The sequence below is a fragment of the Octopus bimaculoides genome, chromosome 9 (genome assembly GCF_001194135.2).
Source record: "Octopus bimaculoides isolate UCB-OBI-ISO-001 chromosome 9, ASM119413v2, whole genome shotgun sequence".
Classification (NCBI taxonomy): domain Eukaryota; kingdom Metazoa; phylum Mollusca; class Cephalopoda; order Octopoda; family Octopodidae; genus Octopus; species Octopus bimaculoides.
Genome location: NC_068989.1, coordinates 58,450,786 through 58,473,145, shown reverse-complemented (window position 1 = coordinate 58,473,145; position 22,360 = coordinate 58,450,786). Strand labels below are relative to the sequence as shown.

At 34.7% G+C, this 22,360-nt stretch overlaps 1 protein-coding gene across 3 annotated transcripts in view; it reads right to left on the bottom strand.

Annotated features, from left to right (window-relative positions):
- Nucleotides 1–22,360, bottom strand: part of LOC106871038 (ATP-binding cassette sub-family B member 6) — a 44,371-nt gene that overhangs the window by 20,622 nt on the left and 1,389 nt on the right. The window contains exons 1-5 of one of the 3 annotated variants that reach the window (XM_014917299.2): nt 22,028–22,275; nt 10,626–10,868; nt 8,652–8,944; nt 5,478–5,610; nt 2,745–2,925 (exon numbers count right to left, since the gene is read on the bottom strand). In XM_014917299.2, the coding sequence (XP_014772785.1) occupies nt 2,745–2,925; nt 5,478–5,610; nt 8,652–8,944; nt 10,626–10,832 (814 nt within the window). In that variant the 5' untranslated portion in view covers nt 10,833–10,868; nt 22,028–22,275. The other 2 variants (XM_014917300.2, XM_014917298.2) reach the window with 2 other exon arrangements.

Genomic DNA, 22,360 nt, shown 5'->3' with positions numbered 1-22,360 from the left:
TAACAGAATCATTAGCATGCCAGGTAAAATACTTAGCAGCATTTCATCTGTCTTAATATTCTGAGTTCAAATTCTGCCAAGGTTGACTTTGCCTTTCATCCTTTCAGGGCTGATATATTAAGTACCAGTGAAACACTGGGGTCAATATAATTGACTGGTCCCCTCCCCCAAAACTTCAGGCCTTGTACCTTTAGGAGAAAGGATTATTATCATCATTATTATTATTATTAATTTCAATGTGTCATTTTCTAAGATGGTAGGAAAGAATTTGAGAGATATTTCACTTCTATTTCTATCATATCAAACAACCATACAGAAGCTCTTTTGGTTCAAGTTAAGATTTTAGATGACTGTGGTATAAAAGACAGACATTCTTAGCGATATATGAGTCACCTTAGCTAATGTGTGTCAAAGCCACAATTGGCATTTATTGCTTTTAAGTATATAATCTTGGTAAGGGATCAAAAATATTTGCCTCTATCACTCCATTTGAAGAGTTAAGGAGTCATAATCCTGTCTATCAACTAAAATGACTCAGATACAATACACAGTGCCAATCAGGAACATCACATGCAAATTTCAAAAGTTTCAAATATCACCTCATTACAAAGCAAATACAACATTATATTCTGGTTAAATTTATTTTGAAGATCAATAGTTACATCAACAAATTGAGAAGTTCTGGCTCATAATGATTTAATTATATTTGGTTCTTTTGAATAAAGGTCTAGATCAAATTCCAATTGTTCTTTCAGTTCACAACACGCATTCAGTTGTGACTGCTTTTGATCTTCCATGAGCAAGCAAGACACAAGTTTTGCTGCAACTCTTTTCATTCGCAATTCCTTGCTCAAAACTTGTTGGCAGGAGCTCCAGGACACACCAGCCATGGAAACAAATTTTGCAGCAAAAACCTTTAACAGGTTTAAATATATCTCAGACATATTTGAACTGATATCAAGCATGTTTATTCTGAGTCACTATTTCATACATCTACTCACAAATTAATTGTTAAACGATTTTGTAGCTAATGTTTGTATAGTTTGTGAACTCATCAGCTGCTCTGAATTTCACTAGATGAAGTGGAAACAGTTTGGTACTTCTGTTTGAGATAACTTCTATTACTTAAATAATCTTATCAAGATGGTAATAACATGAGTGTTGATAATTATATTATCTATTTAATAGGTTTTAGTTGTAGATCATTGCCACCACTATCATCATCATTATCATCATTTTTACGCTTATTTGTAACTGGTTATTAAATATTAAACCTCATTTTGCATTAAAATAATATTTTATATCTCAATATGTTTTTAAGATACTATGCTTCAGGGTTAAGTACTCTTACCATATAATTGAATTTTTTATTCACTTAAAAGCTAACCATCTTGTAGGGAGAGTGCCTGATTATTTTGTACATGGATAATTCATCATCATCATCATTGTTTAATGTCTGCCTTCCATGCTGGCATGGGTGGGACCAAATAAAATATAATAATCTCTAACGTGGAGAAGATTTTGCAGAGAAAACAATGAGGTAGTTTTTAACACAAGTAGATTAGTTTTAAAAAAAGTTTGCATTAAGCTGACAGATCCATGGCGACAAAAGCTTCTGAGGATTCTTCAAGACATTTAGGGAACTAAAAATACAAGTCATTTTTCTAATAGTATTTTTGAACAATAACTTCAAAATCTATCATATTTATCAATTGTTCTGGATATATAAGTATTAGAAAAAGAAGGGAGGCGTAATGGCCCAGTGGTTAGGGCAGCGGACTCACGGTCATAGAATCGCGATTTCGATTCCCAGACCGGGCGTTGTGAGTGTTTATTGAGCGAAAACACCTAAAGCTCCACAAGCCTTCGGCAGGCGATGGTGGCGAACCCTGCTGTACTCTTCCACCACAACTTTCTCTCACTCTTACTTCCTGTTTTTGTTGTACCTGTAATTCAAAGGGTCAGCCTTGTCACACTGTGTCACGCTGAATATCCCCGAGAACTACGTTAAGAGTACACGTGTCTGTAGAGTGCTCAGCCACTTGCACGTTAATTTCACGAGCAGGCTGTTCTGTTGATCGGATCAACTGGAACCCTCGACGTCGTAAGCGACGGAGTGCCAACAACAAGAAGAAAAAGAGGTCAACCAAAACATTCAGAGATATTTGGTGAAAAGATGAACCAAAAGACACAACATTTTGTATATTCTTTGGAGACAGAGCCATGATAGAAAATACTTTAACCCTTTAGCATACAGAATACTTTGTTAAATGTAATACTTATTCATTCACACTGTTTTGAATTAATCATGCATTACCTTGTAGCTTTGAGATTTCTATGATGTGATTGTTTTTTTTCTAGAATGACATTGTAAGGTAAGTGTGAGAGGCCAGATCTGGCGACTTTGAACATAAAACAAGTAAAATATTTGGGCCGGTTATGGCTGGTTAAATGCTAAAGGGTTAAAGCAGATCATTCCAGAGGTCAGCAATCACCATCATCATCATCATCGTCATTTAAAATCCATTTTCCATGTAGGAATGGGCTGAATGAGTTGAAAAGGGATAGCGAGCTAGAGGACTGCACCAAGCTCCAATGTCTACTTTGGTGTGGTTCCTATAATTGGATGCCCTTTCTAACATCATCGATATAATATTAGAAATATATCACTGGACATAGAGCAAATAATAAACATGCTTCATCTGAAATAACACTTCAATAAATATGAAAGAACTTCTACTCACCAATGTTTTTGTAATAGATTGGTACAAAAATATTCACTACTCGTCCAAGGCTAAGTAATCCCAGGCATAAAAGAACTAACAACTGCAAGACCAACTGACCTTTGGGCCACACCAATGGAAACATAAGCTTTAATTTCTTCGACAAGTTTTGCCAAGTAGAAGTTTGTGATTGATTTTGGCCCTGTATCCAAATAATAAAATTGAGAAGACTAAAATTCATGTTTAAATCTTAAATATTTTGATATTTGATATTTACAAGTTTCTCTAATATCAAATTGCAATCAACAATATTCTGAAAAATCTTTCTCTGGTCTATCTCAGGAAGTTTAATTTCTTAAATAATTATCATTATCATTTTAATGTCTCCGTTTCCACGTTTGCATGCATTAGATGAAATTTGTTGAGGCAGATTTTCTATGGTCAGATGCCCTTCCTGTTGCCAAACTTCACTTGTTTCCAAGCAAAGTAATATTTTCCCATGGCCAGACATGTTTTCATGGCAGGATGGAACTGAAGGACTCTGCATGCATGACAGTAATACTTCATTATAACTATCATGTGATGTGAAAACAAACAAACAAGCACATACATACATGCACACATGCATGCATGCAAACCCACATATACACATACAGATGCATATGCACACATACACACACACATATGGACATTTTTCTTTTACCATCTCTCAAATCCACTCACAGAGCTTTGGTTAGCCTGGGGCTATAGTAGAAGACACTTGCCCAAAGTACTTGAACTCAAAAACCATGTGCCTGAAAAACAAAGTTCTTAACCATGTAACTATTCTGGCAATATATGTTGGAAAATATTTCCTAACCATAGTATGAATAGGAGCAACTAAAACTAATTTTATGATATTTATAAAGAGAGCACATAGTCTATAAATCACCCCAGTATATTATTAGATGTTATGTGTTTTCAACCCAGGAGAAATATAAATGAAAATTAACTACAGCAGGATTTGAACTCACAAAGTAGAATTTTAAAACTAAATAATAGCATTATAGACATCGTGTTAACATCTCTATCAACTCACCACCCGAATCATCCTTTTACTACATTTATTATTTTTTAAGATTTCTGCTCTAAACTATATTAGATTTAATACATAAAGGATCTCTGCTCTAGACCTCACTAAATGTAATATACAGACTATCTCCGTATATTACATACATAGAAAATTTGTATATATTACATTGTAATATATGGACTATCGCTATATATTACATTTAGTGCTTTAACATAAGCCAACATTACATAGTTGGTGCATCTTGTTAGAGTGTGAAATCATCTGTGTTTGGTGGACAACATTAAACATATTTGTAAGATGCCACACGACATCAAGAACAACATCAGCTCATCAGATACATATGTCCCTTTGACCTAATAAGTATTGATTTTAATAGTCTGTTTCCATCATTGTCAAGTAATAAATATATCTATTGATTGTTTATCAATTATATTCCTGTTTTCCATTTTGCTTCCTCATCAACTGTCATTTATTGCTTAACTATTTTATTTTCTATTTCAGGTTTATCTGCATGTATTTACAGAAATCATGAAACTTTGTGTCTTCTGAAATGAAGTCTTTTTATCATGACAAGGGGTATCCTAAAAAGCCACTCAACCCCATAACACCAACTAGAAATGGGAAACAAGGATTATGTTGGTATCATCTGGAAAATATTAACTCGACAATATAAAAATCTATCTATCTCCACATGGAAGCTTTCCTACCTGAGACCTTATGTGGCATAACTCCTATTGTATACATTCACAAACTCAACATTTCATGTACAACTCTTTCCTATTCTTCAAACAAAAAATGGCTACAGGAATGAACATAATAAGCTGGCATTCTTTACCTGAAAAGGTTCTTCTGAAGACATGTATCCATATAAAAGATAATCCTTTAGTCTAAGAAGTTTCCTTACTTATTTATATTTTATACACATGGTACTGAAAACATGAAAAACATCATGTTTTCAGACATGAACAGATAAAAATATTACTCTGTTCTGAATACTACAATTGAACATATGAATGTCTAATGTATTTTCTAACAAACTTCAGTATACTTTACTAATTCTATTTTGATTTGTTTATGAATATTTTTGCTTATATATTGTCACACTACTTCCTTATTTCAGTTGTTTGAATAACCAGTAACATGAAACTCTAAGGCTTTTCAAATCTTCATTTATATACACACATGCACACACACACACACACACACACACACACACACACACAATATTGCTTAGATATTGAATGAAATAATTTGAAACAAATTAATGTGATCTCAAGAGTTGTCTTTCAATTAAGATACATCACCATTGCTTATTAATGAAATTATCAAATGTTATGTGGAATTTCAAGGATCAACAAGCAAAAAAAAAAGGAAGAGAAAAATTAGATGTTCTTCATACATGTGATGAAGTCATTTGATGGAAATGGGAGATGAGAAAAAATAGGTACAATTCTAAGAACAATACCTAATGCATTGCTGGTACAAAGTAAAGCTTGAAAATAATTAGTTTTCACCACCTGCAAACAAATGTTTCAAATTTTTTTTTTAAATGGTTGTATGAATTAATTAACCCTAACAAATAAAATCAATAAATAACAAAATATTATTATATTTCTTCTGATATAAAAACACTTAAAATTTCATTTTTTTTTTACATTTTTAATCAAAATTTTAATATTTACCTGTTCCTCATCTTGAAGAAGTAAATGGTAAGTGCCTCGAGGAACACCAGGTGCACAAAAACCCAAGATAAACAGCGACATTGTGCACAAATAACGCAGTAGCCATAATGAAAATTCAATCTTTTGAGATTCACTAAAACAGAACAGAAGAGTAAGATAACATTGTAACAAAAATAGAAGCTTAAATTTTTAATTTAGAAAATGAAATTTTAATATGCGTGCACAAGTAAACCTATATTTAATACATGTACACTTACAAGCAAACACTTTGTATTCATTCAAAGATCTTAGGATCTTATTAGCATAAACATATTTAAGTTGTACTGCCACAAGGAACTACTTCCATTTCTATAGATTTTGTTTTGTTTCTTTCATCTGTTACTCAGCTACATATCTCTGAGATAATCTATCATGTATTTTGATTTATTTTCTATCCACTGGCATATTTAAATCTATGTCTTGGAGCAATAATTTCTTTGATTTGTGATGGTAGTAGAAGTAGTAGTAGTAGTAATTTGTACGAACAAAGATGTAGTTGCATTGAGGAGTCTGATGGAAGATGGTAGTTGTAGTGGTGGTGGAGGTAGGGGTTATAAGTTTATTGTTCATGTAGTAAGCTATGAAATTCCTGTATTCTCTCAGTTTCCTGTAATTCAGACCACCTCACAGTCCCAGCAGACAAAATGGAAAAGGTGTTGCCCTGGAGGATGGCAAAGGAGAAGAGCTGGAACAGCGATCCTGACTTACAGGGCTTACACTTGCAGATAGCCATCGCCTTCCAAATAGCGGTGAAGGTTCCAAGGATCTGACTTCTTGGAAAGTTCTGACGAAGGGACTTCCTGGAAAATTCCGATAGTTTCCTGGAAAGTTCCAAGGGTCCGAGTTCCTGGAAAGTTCCGATGGTGTGACTGTCTGGAAAATTCCAGGGTTTTCCTAGAAATTTCCGAGGGCGGGACTTCCTGAAAGTTCCGAGCATGGGATTTCCTGGAAAAGTTCGGATGAGTTCCTGGAAAGTTCCGAGGATGAACTACTTCCTGGAAAGTTCTGGGGAGAGATTATCTGGAAGAGTCCAAGGCGAGGACGAGATTACCTGTAAATTTACACGAAGGGGAGCAACTACCTCCAGGAAAGCTTCGAGGAGGCTCCATGGAAAGTTCCTAGGGGAGGAGATTTCCATTTGAGCTCTGGGGTTAATGTAATCAACTAGACCACTCTCCCCAAAATTTCTGGCCTTGTGCCTGTAGTAGTAGTTGTTGTTGTTGTTGTTGTTGTTGTTGTTGTTGTTGTTGTTGTTGTTGTTGTTCATTGTGTCATTTTACAAAACTCTCCCATAAAATTGGATTATTACTAGCTCTTCTTACTGAATGAAAATTCTTCTGATTGAATTATTCTGAAAACAGAGGACTCTGAAACATCAGGACACTTATCCCAATAACTTAGGTTGGTAGAAGATCTATTCTTTAGTCATTATTTCATTGTTTTCCCAAAATTTCTTGTTTACAATACATTTTACCATGGTTTTCTCTACTAAAAGAACAGTGAGAGGTTTTAACAAGAAAGTGAATAGAACTGGACAATTCTCTTCAAAATACAATATTGAAATAATGTTCAAATATACAATAATGAAAGCAAAACAGAATTTTAAAAAAAAGCAAACAGAAAATAAATTACCAAGAAACAAATAGATAGAAGTACAATCACAATTTGTGACCTGAAAATGCAAATTTGCATAACATAAACAAAATTAATGACAACAACAAACATTTTTACCAATCAAAAACAGTGACAAACAGACAGGGAACATGAACTGACTGAGAAAAAAATCTGCTGAGGAAACTCATAGACTAGGAAGGGTGTGTCTCTGCCAGAGTTCTTCATCTATGCATAGTGCAAGTTTCCTTATACTCTGAAGAAAACAATTAGAAGTAACCCTGGCCAATATGTTGAGTAACCGGTTGAGTTAAGCCTTACACACTTTTAAAATGATGCCTAGCTTTTAAAACTAAGGTTGAGAGAAAGAAACAAATTAGTACAGAAATACACAGCTAGATGCATACAAGAGTCTTTGTCAAAGATGTTAGTAATAATGTTGACTTTTAGCTTGTTGTCATCTTTGTGACACAGTATGGGCAAGTAAGGAGTACGAGAAATGACACCTGATTGAGAGGGAATCTCAATAGGCATACAAGTTCTAAAGATGCCTGAAGACAACAAATCATACTAGAGTTGTGCCACAGCAAGAATACAGAAAGAAAAGCCATGAGACTGGGGATTCAGAACAAAAAGACAAGCTTCCACACATGTGGCAATAAAAGTCATTGAAGGGCTTTCTACTCACAAGAATGTAGAAAACAGAGAACGAGAGCCAACAGAACTAGCAGTCACAACAATAGGTCCCAGATATTGGGACATTTCAAACATCACGAGTCACAGATGTTGTGTGCAAGAGAGAAGACTGCACTGGTATGGTCATGTGATGTGCATGGATGAGAACAGCTACTTAAAGAAGTGCTGCTCTCTAATTGTGGAGGAAACCTGTAGAAGAGGTAGAGCCAGAAAGACATTTGACAAAATAGTGAGAAAGGATTTTCAGATGATAGGCTTCACTGAAATAATGACAAGGGGCTGGGACTTGCGGAAATCTGCTGTACTTGAGAAGACATATCAAGATAAGTAAAATCACAGCCATCCATACATACAGGCATGTCTTTTATGTCCATTCCCCTACTCTCTCTCCCAGCTGAGAGGTCTTTATCTTGCAGATGCTGGTGCCATGTAAAATGCACATGTGTTGGTGCTACATAAACACACCTAATCTGGTACTATGTAAAATGCACTCATGTCGGCGCTACATGGATGCATCCAGCACACTTTGTAAAGTGGCTGGCATTAGGAAGGGTATCCAGCCATAGAAATCATACCAAAACAAACAATTGGAACCTGGACAACTCTCCAGCTGGCCAGCTCCAGTCAAAATTTCCAACCCATGCCAGCATGGAAAACAGACGTTAAACGATGATGATGATGATGACGATGATGATGAATTACATTCATAGGAGTTGAGGATTTTTTATAGGAATAATAATATTGAAAAAACTAACATGAATCAAAAGAAACATGAAAACCTATCTAATATTGATGTTATGAATTTGAAAAATAGTATTTAATACTTACCTACTTAAATGCCACCACCATTCTGGACTAAACCAAGATACAAAAGCAATATTCTCTCGTACATATGTTAATGTCCAAAAGACAAGTAAAACAAGTCCATGGCTTCTTGTAGGTATCGAGGGCAAGGCACGGTGTCTTTCTAAGCATATTAGTTTCATTGTTATAGTCCAGCCACAAAGGTACACTAGACAAGTGAAGAGCTGATAGCCATAAACAGTGCGACCATCTTCAGCTGTGTCAATCAGTACAATATGAAGAACAGACTCAAATATTAAGACTGAAGTAGCAAGAATCTGAAAACAATAACAAAGCAAAATAAGTACCAATGATATCCAACACTGAGCAGATAGGAAATGGTATGTATCTGATATTTTATTTAACATGCCATATTTTCTAGCATACAAACCAACATAGTATATAGTGTAAACATGTAGTGTAATCATTCAAACACTGTCACGCTCACTCTCCAAATCCTTTACTCTTTTACTCTTTTACTTGTTTCAGTCATTTGACTGCGGCCATGCTGGAGCACTGCCTCTACAGTTTACATAGAAATTTCGTCCTCCAAAGTCATCTTGGCATGTAAATCAACATACCTTTTTTGTGACTGTAAATTCTGGTCAGAAAAATTAAACTTGTATACCAGAAAGTACAGTAGTAATTTAGATGATGGCAAAACTAAATAATTCCCTCTCCCTAACAATCTCAGTACTTGAACCTTCATCTCCAATTAAATCTTCCAATTGATCCAGTAAGATCATTAGCTTCAGTCTATTTTTATACTTCCAAACAGCAGCTTAACCCAGACAAGTAATTTAGAAATTTTGGGAACAGCCTTTCATCTTTCCAGGAAAAGATATCATGAGTTCAGGAAGAATATTCTAGACATATTATGCTGAGTTTGTGGAACATTTTTCAGTGTTATGCCAATGATATTCATAAACATAATCAACACGAGTTGACTAAAACTTTATAAAGGAACATGGTTTCAGGTTCAGTACTATTGCATGGCACCTTGGTCAAGCATCTTCTTCCGAATCCCACAGATAACCAAAGTCTTGTGAATGGATATGGTAGACGGATACAGAAAGAAACTTGTTGTATGTATGTATGTATGTATGTATGTATGGATGGATGGATGGATATGCATATTCATGCATCTCTCTCTCTCTCTCTCTCTCTCTCTCTCTCTCTCTCTCTCTCTCTCTCTCTCTCTCTCTCTCTCTCTCTCTCCCTCTCTCTCTTTCTCTCTCAGTCTTTTTTTTTTTAATATCATCAGAGTGAAACTTTGTTTTTCTATCAATCTATTTGGGTGTTCTGAATTTGTGAGAAACACTTCATTAAAGATTTCATATCTGATTCATGGAAGGTACAATTATAAAACCTTAGCTTTCACTTATTAATCAGAAAATAAATACACAAATACTTACATTTTGGATTCTGACAGATAAACGTAGATAGAAACTCAGAGAATTAATATAATTATGGATTATTTCCCCATAATAATTGTCTTTATTTTGAATAATTAGAAATGAATTTCAAATTTCTGATACAATAATAAAATAATAGAGTACAAATAAAATATAATAGCTGATAAAAAGGGCGTGAAATGGAAACATCTGTATGCATGGGTCTGATGTTTCTAATTATAAAACGAAACAGTTTGATGAAAAATACCTTCTTTGTTTTTGTTTGTAATTATGAATGCAAACATAAGGAGGGTTGCTCATTACTACAGATATTATAAATTACTTCGTTGTTTGATGATATATCTCATGTTCAACATAAAAAGATATAATGACAAGAAATACAATCTTACTCTAATTACAGAAAAGTTAATAGCTGAATAATGAAAAGTTTGTATATCATAAACTCAATTTCAGTATTTTAACTTTTATAGTCATCACTCAGATATATTTAACAAGAGTTATGATGGAAAATAGAAAATATTTACAATAGACAAGCTAGACTTACTTGTGTAACATATCCAAAATTAAATGGTTTATACTTCTTCTCTACTGAAGTTGAGTACCGGTTGTACATCCATATCTGTATTGTCCCAAAAACAGCAATGATAAAAAATAAAATACTGTTTGTTACAGTATCAATAAAGCAATGATTCAGACCATTATCTCTCCAATAGATATTAATGGCTGATGCATTTTCACAGTACTGCATCATCTTGAATATCTATCAATTAGTTTGGCATGTCAACTTCTGCAAAACATAAAAAGAAATTTAATAATATTGTTATATTTTTAATTTTATAATTTCTTGATTAAAAAAAAAAAGAAAATTTACATAAACTAAAAGCCATCCAAAGAAATAATAATGATATTAGAATTTCAGACATTTTATTAATTTCTCACAAAATATTGAAATAAAACTGCAGTTATAAATATTAATCTCTCCTTGAAACAAGGAATATGATATTATTAACCCTTTATAGTCCATAGTTGTCATATGGCAACTAAAAAAGCTATGTTCTGTAAAATATCACAAATTGCTTCCATTGTCAGGTGGATTGTGCAATCGCAATCTCCCATGATGCTTTTCATTCTTGAGTATAACAAGATGGCAGCTGCAAGCTTGTGTGGGCCCGGAAAGTTAGTGCAGTCAACCTTAGTATTTATGTCAATACAGGAAGTAAGTTTGACCTTTTACTATTGTTATTGTATGAAGTTTGTTTCTTGATAGATTACTGGGTAAAGTTAGCACTTACATATTAGATAGATTACAGGGTAAAGTTAGTACTTACATATTAAATACTTCTCATGCTGGGCAACAAATATAATGAGGGTGATAGAAGAAGGCTTTACTTTTAGTTACGACATGGCAACTTTGGACTTCAAAAGTTATGTTTTACTACAAAAACAAGTGTAATGTCTGGTCATGTTATTGACCTTTTATGCTTATACAGATACGTGGAATGTGTTGTAAGTTGCTTATAAAGAGACCTACTACCTAGTGGAGGGCTGAGTTTGTTGTAATGTCCTACTTTACATTACCATTCGACTCTATCATTCAAACACATTCGAACACTGACCCTTGTCACGTAACAATCAAAGTTTGTTTTTATGTCTTTCGTGTCATTATATTTACTTGTGTTATTTTTTTATTTAGGAAAATGACACATCAACTTCGAAGGAGAACACAGACTCATTACACAACAGAAGAGGTTCCCCAGTATATTCTCTCAGATGATGTAGACTCAGATATAGTTGAGTTGCTGGATGCAGATGAAAATGACACACCTGAAATCAACAGGAAAGATTCTGGCTGCAGTGTTCTGGGACAAAGACGGAGTATTCCTCATAAAATACCTGCCAAAGGGTCTTACCATCAATGCAGAATATTACACGTCTCTGTTGGATGAACTGCATGAAGCTTTGAAGCAGAAACGCCATGGAAAGCTGAGACAGGGTGTTCTGTTTTTGCAGGATCAATGCACCAATGTGACTTTGGCTTTGAATTTGTAGACCACTCACCTTACTCTCCTGATTTTCCCCCCATCCAACAATCACCTCTTTCCACAACTGAAGAAACATCTCAGGGGAATGAAATTTCACTCTAGTTTGGAAGTGATCACTGCTACAGAGGCCTGGTTGGAGGCCTAAACTTCTAAGTTCTTTTTACAGGGCTTAGAAAAACTGAATGACTTCTGCAATAAGTGTGGGAATATGTTGAATAAAATTATAAGTAACTGATCCTCCTCTATAAATCAATATCTTCAATATCTTTAATGAAGATGTTTTAACTGTTAAAGACATAGCTGTTTTCTTATGAAAGCCATGGCATTATAGTCAATACCATATCTTCCTACATATACATCATTTGTTTGTTTGCTCTTTACAAGAGAATGTGTGAAAGATAGACAGATGGGTAGTGTTGTCACCATAATAACTAACAAGTTTTGATTAAAAACATAGGAACGTTAAGTGCAAGTCTGTAACACAACACAACAACCTGTCATTAAAGTGAAAGTCTTTTTTTTAAAGTCTGTGTTGCATTGTCTGAATCTTGTTTTACAAAGCATGATAAAAAAAATGGAGGGAAGTCCAGACAAAAATGGGGAAATTTCATCTTGTATGGAATAGGTATTCCAAAAGTCCACTCTTCCAGTTTCCAGTGGGGGTGGGGGGAACACAATGAGTAAGATTTATTGCATTTTGGACTTTAAGAAAAAAATATTTTTTACAAATGTTCTCTACCTTACAAAAACTATATCAGCTAAGCAAATGACCTTCTCTAAATGCATTTAAAACACTATAACATATTCAGAATACTATTTCAGAAAATCATCTCTGTTCTCTTTGAGACAAATTTGGATGGGATAAAATAAGTAAGACAAAATAAGGTAAATTTGCCTCTTCAGTTCTCTAAAATTACATTTGAAAAAAGACTCATACAATCAATGTCCATCCTTAGACATCAAAAAGATCAGAAATGCAACAAAAATTTTAAATATCTAGGTCAAATAAAAGTGGATTACTCTTTTACTCTTTTACTTGTTTCAGTCATTTGACTGTGGCCATGCTGGAGCACCGCCTTTAGTCAAGCAAATCGACCCCAGGACTTATTCTTTGTAAGCCTAGTACTTATTGTATCGGTCTCTTTTGCCGAACCGCTAAGTTACGGGGATGTAAACACACCAGCATCGGTTGTCAAGCGATGTTGGGGGGGACAAAAACAGACAAAAGCACCTACTACACTCTCTGAGTGGTTGGCGTTAGGAAGGGCATCCAGCTGTAGAAACTCTGCCAAATTAGATTGGAGCCTGGTGTTGCCGTCCGGTTTCACCAGTCCTCAGTCAAATCGTCCAACCCATGCTAGCATGGAAAGCGGACGTTAAACGATGATGATGATGATGATGATGATATATATATATATATACATATATACGACGGGCTTCTTTCAGTTTCTGTCTACCAAATCCACTCACAAGGCTTTGGTCGGCCCGAGGCTATAGTAGAAGACACTTGCCCAAGGTGCCACGCAGTGGGACTGAACCCGGAACCACACAGCCACTCCTACGCCTTGTAGAAAATTGGCACATGAGATTAATGAAATTCAGCTAAATCTAAAAACTCAACATAAAATATTCTCTAGAGTATCTTCACAATCTGCTGGAATGGCTTTCTTCCTGATATATTAACACACCAAGCAATTAAAGAGAAGAAATTATTGAAATTAGTCATTACTCATGTTGCCCCATTTAAGACATCATTTTTCTGAAAATGGAAAATTATCAAATTAGACGTTAGGGTGAGAAAAAATTTACATGGAATCCAACAGAAATAAGAATATTGATTGTTTAACACCAAAAACTACGCAAATAATTTATTAACAACCTCAATTACAATCAGATTGAAGTTGAAGGAAAATTTCTTGAAAAAAAAGCAGCTGTCGCTTGAATGTGTTGCAAACTCTCTTAATATCAATAACTACTAAACTGACCAATTTTTACTCCTAAAGACAATGCACCAATATAAATGAAGCAATACTTTCAAACAGGTAGGGAGGAAACAAAGAGAAATCAGAAATGACTTATTTTTCCCCAGTTACAAATTTTGCCCTACCCACTATGGTAATTTCAAGTGTTTGACAAATTGGAATAGTACAAAATGACAAAAAATGTATTTAAAAAGAAAGAACAAGGTTCAATTTAATGAAAAATATTTGAACATAAATGCAATAATTCTAAAGCTTGAAAAAATATTTTTAGATATTGAGAGTAATTTTATAATTAAAGTAATTTTATAATTAAAGCTAACTTCGAAATTTACATTTTGGAACATATTTCTCGGCTCACTGAAATAACAAAATTTTCAAGTGGGACTATATGTGTTTACATGTGTATTTGTATGTGTGAGCGTACAATTAAAAATGGGCATGTACACACCCACACCAACTTTTAATTGCAAATGGTCAGTCCAAGGTTATTGTTCAGTCAGAATGAATTTGAACAAGTGTCAATAACTTCTTTCTGTCAACCTATTTCTTTATGTATTTTTATATACTTACACACAAACACACCCACACATACTCTCTCTCTCTCTCTCACACACACACACACACACATAATCTTTTTTCAGGAGTGTTTTTCTTTTCTCTGCCTTTCTATTAATTCCAAATGCTTTGCTTAATTGTTTTATGGGGGTTTTTTTCTAAATTTTAATTATTTTTCTGTTATGGCCTGGAGGACTATAATAAATAAGAGTGAGCTGTGAACTGAACCTTGAAAAAGTTGATCTCAGACCACAAGTGTGTATATATATATATATTTATAAATTTCAAATAGCAAGGACACTGGGAGACTTTACCATCATCAACATCATAATGTCCACTTTTCCTTGCTTGCATGGACCAGACAGAATTCATTGAATCAAATTTTCTGTGGCCAGATACCCTTCCTGTTACCAACCATCACCTGTTTCCAAGTAAGGTAATATTTTCCTGTAGCCAGACATTTTTCAAGTAAGATTGAAAAGGATACTACTTGTATGACAGTGACACTTTTTCACAACTATCATGCAGTGTCTAGACACAAAGACACAATTCAAAATATATATACATTATATATATGTATATATATATAAGAATTTAAGGATTGGAGAAAACATATGTTATATATATATATATCATTCGAGCAAGGTCGTTACCAGTGCCGCTGGACTGGCTCCCATGCAAGTGGCATGTAAAAAACACCTTTTTGAGCGTGGCCATTGCCAGTACCGTGTGACTGGCTCTCATGCCGGTGGCACATAAAAGCACCCACTACACTCTCAGAGTGGTTGGCGTTCGGAAGGGCATCCAGCTGTAGAAACTCTGCCAGATCAGATTGGAGCCTGGTGCAGCCTTCTGGCTTGCCAGTCCTCAATCAAATCGTCCAGCCCATGCTAGCATGGAAAGCGAACGTTAAACGATGATAATGATGATGATATACACACACACACACATATGATGGGATTCTTCCAGTTTCCATCTACCCAATTCATTTACAAGGCTCTGGTTAGTCCAGGGATATAGCAGAAGACACTTGTCTAAGGTGCCACAGAGTGAGACTGAATCTGAAACCATGTAGTTGAAGTAAGCTTCTCAACCACACATCTATGCCTGCACCTTATGGATATAAATTTGTAGATATTCATGCTATATAACTTAGAAATCAGTGATATCAACTATTTTTTGCCTATGGATGTCTTCGATTCCTATTTTACTCTACTGGACTTTCAGAGCCGTTCAATGTTTATATAATAACATCCTACTGTATTTTTATAATTAAGGAATTGTATTTTTAAAAAAACTGAAATATTTTGTGTATTGTAGAAGTATAAGCAATTTATTGCATATAAATTTAACCTTTTTGTTACCAACCTGCCTGATATCACCCCTGGTTCTAGGACACAAACATCCTGTTTTAAAATTATCCATGTTCCATGCCATTTTTATATATATTTACTATGTGTCCTCTATGGTTAATTTAGTGTTTTGTTTGGTGTGTATTATTAGATAGATATGGAGCTATTATTTTTACAAAAAAATGCTAGAAAGTAACAGTAAACTTGATCTATACACTTCCCCTCTCTATTATGATAAGACTTAAATTTTGGAAAAACTGAAATAAACACAGCTGTCTTACGTACTTAAAGAGATAATATTGCTCGCTATATGTGAATTAACAGATCTTTTTTGCTTGAATATTCATCTGCACTTTTAAACAACACAAAATAAAATTCATTATAGTGTTAAAATTATTCACTCAAAAATAACTTAAACACGAGATTGCTAAATAGTAACCTGATAAGGAGTAACATCTTCAAAAACATGATGACATTGCTAAATAGTGTCCTAATAAGAGTTTTAGCACCATGATATTACTAAATAGTGACCCAATAAGTGAAAGTTTTAACATGACAAAGCTAAATAGTGACCTCAAATGAAGTGGAAACTCTATGACACTACTAAATAATAATGTTCTTTTTTTTATTTAACCCTTTAGTGTTCAGATTACTCTGTTAAATGTAATACTTTTTCACTCAAATTGTTTTGATACTTTATTTTATCAACTCCAAAGGCATAAAAGCCACAAGTTGACTTCAGTGTGACTTAAACTCAGAATATAATGTATTCTGAACAAATACTATAAAGTAGTTTTTCTAACACGCTAATGATTCTGCCAATTCACTGTCTTAAGTTTTAGAAACACCATTTAAACAATGATGTTCTCTAATAGAATCACTACACCATTGTTTGGTGTTTACCAAGTTGAGAATTTGAACTTACAGTAAGAAATGTATTGTAAAAATAGTCCAAAATACAGGACCAATAATATATTAATAAATCTCAAATAAAAATACAACTTTATTCAAGTGTAATTTTTTTCTATATCATAAAAGGCATATTATCTGGGGGGAAAAAACTTGTTGAAGGAGCTGATAATGAAATCAGCTAAGTTACATGTAAATGAAGTTTTCACTATTAACAGAAAGGGTGCAGCAGAGCTCATTATAGAGATAAAAAAAACACAATAGGTACAAAATATTCTAGGAAAGTAACAGTAATGGAGTGGTGGGTGTAGGTATACTCCTCATAGAGAAATGGGTGGATAAGATCATAGAGGTAGTCAGAGTGTGCAATAAAGTGCTTAAGCTTAGGCTAGTTTTGCAGAATAGTATAGCTACAATTATCTTCCATGGTGTTCATAGGGGCCATGGAATTGGTTCCTGAAATGAAGAGGGAACTAGGCTATTGGAGTTCTATGATGCAAGCAACCTATTAATACCAACTTCAGGAAGTCAGCCAGCCACCTGACAACCTATCAATCAGGTGATTCTGCTAGCCAGATTGATTTCATCCTCACCAGACAGCGGGATGCATGATTGCTCCTAAATACAAAGACCCTCCCTGGTGAAGAATGTACCCACCAGCATAGACTAGTCACCAGTGACTTTAGACTTGAAGCCAGAAGGATGCCAAGAAGCAGAAAAGAAGGATTTGGAAGCTTAAGAACCCTTCACATGGTCAGAGATTTAGGGACATCCTCATTAAGAAATTTGATGAGAGGGAGGAGGAGCTACAGATTTGTGACATAGAGGGTAACTGGAAATTCCTGCGTGACAGCTTACTGAGCGCCACAGACCAAATCTGCAGCTGGTGCAAAGTCCCTTCCAGACCTAGGATAACATGGTGGTGGAATAATACTGTAGACAGGGCCATTAGAGCAAAGAAACAGGCATGGAAAACATGCAAGAGTTGGGGTAGCAGAGAATTATATCAGATAGCCAGAAGGGAGGCTAGGAGACAGGTATATATAACCAAAGGAGAAGCAGAAAAGAAGTTTGCCAATGTTCAGTGGCATGAAGACCAAAGAATTGAAATATTTCAGATTGCAAGACTGTGTAAGAGAGAATTGTGATGTCACAGGAGAGAAATGTGTCAGCATCGATGATGGTTCACTTGCATTTAATGGTTGTGCAAAGAAACAGGCTTGGAGATGCCATTATGAAAGACTGCCATCCTGGAGGAAATATGTATGACACAGAATCCAGGAAACCAGCCTTATGAGCTTATGACTCATGAAGGACCTTTGGTCTTTTTTTTTTTTTTTTACTAACAGACAGATATCACTGAACATCCTCTTTAACATCAGCTAATCAGTTTACAGGAGTTTACTATGTATCAATATCAACTAAACTGTCACTGGTGCTAGTACCATGCAAAATGCACCCAGTACATTCTGCAAAGTGGCTGGTATTAGGAAGGGCTCTGAGCTGTAGAAAACAAGCCAAAGAGACCATGGAACTTGGTGCAGCTCCTGGCCTTGCCAGTTCCTGTCAAGCCATCCAACCCATACCAGCATGGAAAATGTATGTTAAACGTTGATGATAATGATAATGATGATGACTTCACTCTAATACCAGCTAAAATTCATTCTTCAGTCCACATTTTATTCTTGTCTATATATCGTGGATATAATGTCCAAGGTTTTAAGTCATTGTATATAGAAGCAGTTCTTGACTATTTTCTCTGGCTTGCACCACTTCAAGATTTCAAAATCATTCTCATCATTTAATCTGAAAGCTCAAAAAAAAAAAAATACTTATAAAACTATTTAATGTGATCATAGCTATTACTTTTTCTCAATTGACTTTGAGATGTGTGGCATTTTGGTATTGAGAACAATCCAGATCTTTTGCTGATTTATGGATAAGAAAAAACGAAAATGTATCTAGGAGCAAAAAAAAAATAATTGGGTTTTACATACCAAGTTAAGAAACACTGTTATATGGTTTTCATTTTAAAGATAATAGGGAAATATATGAGGGAGATGTGGATACAACACTGAACAAGTCAAGCAAGCAACAACCCTTGCAATCACCAAACTTTATTTACAATCATACATAAACAGACAGGGTAGCAAACTAGACAGAATATATCCTATATCCTACAGCTACACTATGCACCATACAATCATACATGGCAGTTAAACAGTATGGCCCAAGAACAGACTGAAGCAGGACTAGCCAGAGTTACTAAATCTCTGAGCTACTTTAAATGTATAATAAGGTCTGATAATATCAAAATATGTCACCAAATGGATTTAATGACAGGATCAAGTATGCTGATTAACATGTGCTAAGGTAGATTCTTACCTAGACTTTCTTGCTCTCTATCTTTCTCTTTATTAGCAACACACAGAGATGAAGCTGACATACTTAATGGACTCAAAGATCTACAAAATAGCTGTGTACACACAAACAACTTGACAAAGTTGTATGTTTAATATATTGTAATGACTAATATTATAACCATCTTAATAAATAGCCATTTTAATAACTTAATCAATTGTTCTTCACCCATTCATTTCTCTGATGCATTATGGCATTAATCATTTAAGCTTGATAAGTACCAACGCACCAAACTATTGGGCCTCGAGTCACTCTGCTGCTTCTGCTAAATATTAATAAAAATATATATATATACTCATATTTTGAGTTCTAATTTTCCTGTCTGCATCCCCATACCTATAGAAATATATATTAATGCTTGTTTTTTATGTTCAGTTATAATCAAAACAATTTTACATTAATCTGATGGGTTACTATATACTTTTGTTGAGTACAAATATATTATTCTTAAACAAGAATGCTGTAAAAAGTGGCTTGGAAGTTTCAGCCAGCTATATATATATATATATATATATATATATATATATATATATATATATATATATATATATATATATATATATATATATATATAGCTAGCTGTATATATATACACACACACACACACACACACACAACGGACTTCTTTCAGTTTCCATCTACGAAATCCACTCTCAATGCTTTGGTCAGCCCGAGACTATAGTAGAAGACACTTGCCCAAGGTACCATGCAGTGGGACTGAACCCAGAACCATGAGGTTGAGAAGCAAGCTTCTTACCACACAGCCATGCATGTGCTTCTTATATATTATTTTTAGAGTTCTGTGGAATCATGTTCAACATGTTATAAAAGAAATCCTCAATAACATATGAAAATTAATCAATTGTTGTTGACATAGTAACAACAATTATGCAAGATTGATTATATTGAATAATGATGAAACAACTGTAAATGAAATATTGAAATAATTTGCTAACTCCATTCTTCAATATTTGTCATTTCAGTGGTTAGAGCGCTGGTCTCACAATCATGAGTTAGTGAGTTGGATTCCTGAACCAGGCTGTGTGTTGTGTTCTTGACCAAGACACTTTATTTCATGTTGCTCCAGTTCATTCAACTGTAGAAATGAGTTGCCAACCTCTACCAGCCTTTGCCTTTCTCTTGGATAACATCGGTGGCATAGAGAGGAGAAGCTGGTATGCATGGGCAACTGCTGGTCTTCCATAAACAACCTTGCCTGAACTTGTGTCTCAGAGGGGAACTTTCTAGGAACAATCCCATGGTCATTTATGTTTGAAGGGGATTTTCATATATATGTGTGTGTGTGTGTGTGTGTGTGTGTGTGTGTGTGTGTACATACACAAACACACACACACACAGATACATATATATTTGTACTGAGATAATATTTGTTATGGACTCACTGTGTTAAAAAGAATGAATATCACAGAGATGAAAATTCGTCCCAACAGCAGCTAGCAAGTACGCTAGATGCATTTCCGCCTTTCTGCAGCACCTTTTCAGTGGCACATACTTGCAGCTGTCTCCATACTGGGACAAGAATTTGTCATCTTTGATATAAGAAAAAAGGAAATAAAACATTAACCTATGTTGCGAGTAGTCCTGCAGTTGATTAAAAATCTGGTATACGCAACGGAAAAAGTATTTGATCAAAATAACCCTCTATGTATCATACCTAATACATAAACACTGTTGATAAACCTGTTACAGAGGTATTTGTCCTGAGTTAACATCTCGGTACTACTAAAGCAGCACGGTCCCGAACGCGCAGCCGCGCCAGCCAGTCGTGAGTGGTCGATCCCAACCCCAACCCTAACCCTAAACACGTATTCATTTGCACATGCGGGTTAGGGTTAGGGTTAGGGATAGGGTTAGAGTTAGGGTTAGGGACAGGGTCAGGGCTAGGATCGTCCACTCACGACTAGCTAGCGCGGACGCGCGACTGCGCGCTCGGGACCGTGCTGCTTTAGTAGTACCAACATCTCTTAAGGACCTACAATATTACAAGTACAATAAATATCAGAGACGAATATTCGTCTTATCAGCGCCCAGTGAGCCAGATACATTTTGGCCGTTTAAATAATAATTTTAAATAAATGATAATATTGCTGTCAACAACAACAGTTAGCGACGCAAAAAAATGTCAACCAAAAATAATTCTTAGGTGCACCAAAAAATTTCCTCTTTGACAAACGACTTGACCATGAACGGAGTCTAAAAGATTATTCTGTGGTCGGTAGATTTGCTAATTTAAGAAAGTGAAAATGGTACGCTATAGTTAAACATCGTCAAAATTTGGATTTAATTTATAAATCAAGTTATTTACTTCGCATAAATACAAGAACGAAGAACGTCAAACTGTTAGACATGCCTGTAGTTATCTGTATGCCTTCGATAAAGTTAATATAAACTTTTATTGTCATTAATCATTAACAAGTTAGGTACGTCTTAAGACAAATGTCAAAGAAGTTTTTCACTTTCTGTAAACCAATCATTACGTAAGTAAAAGCATATTTTTGCATAATCGATTCACTCCACAAGCAAATTAGTGCCCGACTGGAAACCATCCAAATATAATAATTATTAATACTATAAATTACGAGGAGAGACTGATTTCTGGTCATATTTACCTGTAATACAATGCAAGCTCACCAAATATTTCGATATAAAAGTATCACATCTTACCTACACAGTGATTAGAAGAAAAATATACGAATACACACTACGAAACTCCGAGTGACTTTCAAATAAAATTCTGAAGCGGTCAATATAAACAATACGCGTATTTCCTTATTATTAAAAAAAAAAAATTAACAGTTGAACAAAGCGTTTAAAAAATTCAGGACCAGTGAAGTTATTGAGAGCATTCCTATAGAATAGAGTCGGAAATAATCTAGCACTTGAAGCCGCAATTCTTCCGACGTGTATACTTCAAGCATCGTAGATTTACAGTACTGCAAATATATAAACACACACATACATACATACATACATAAGGCGGGGGCTTGCTCTCCGCTC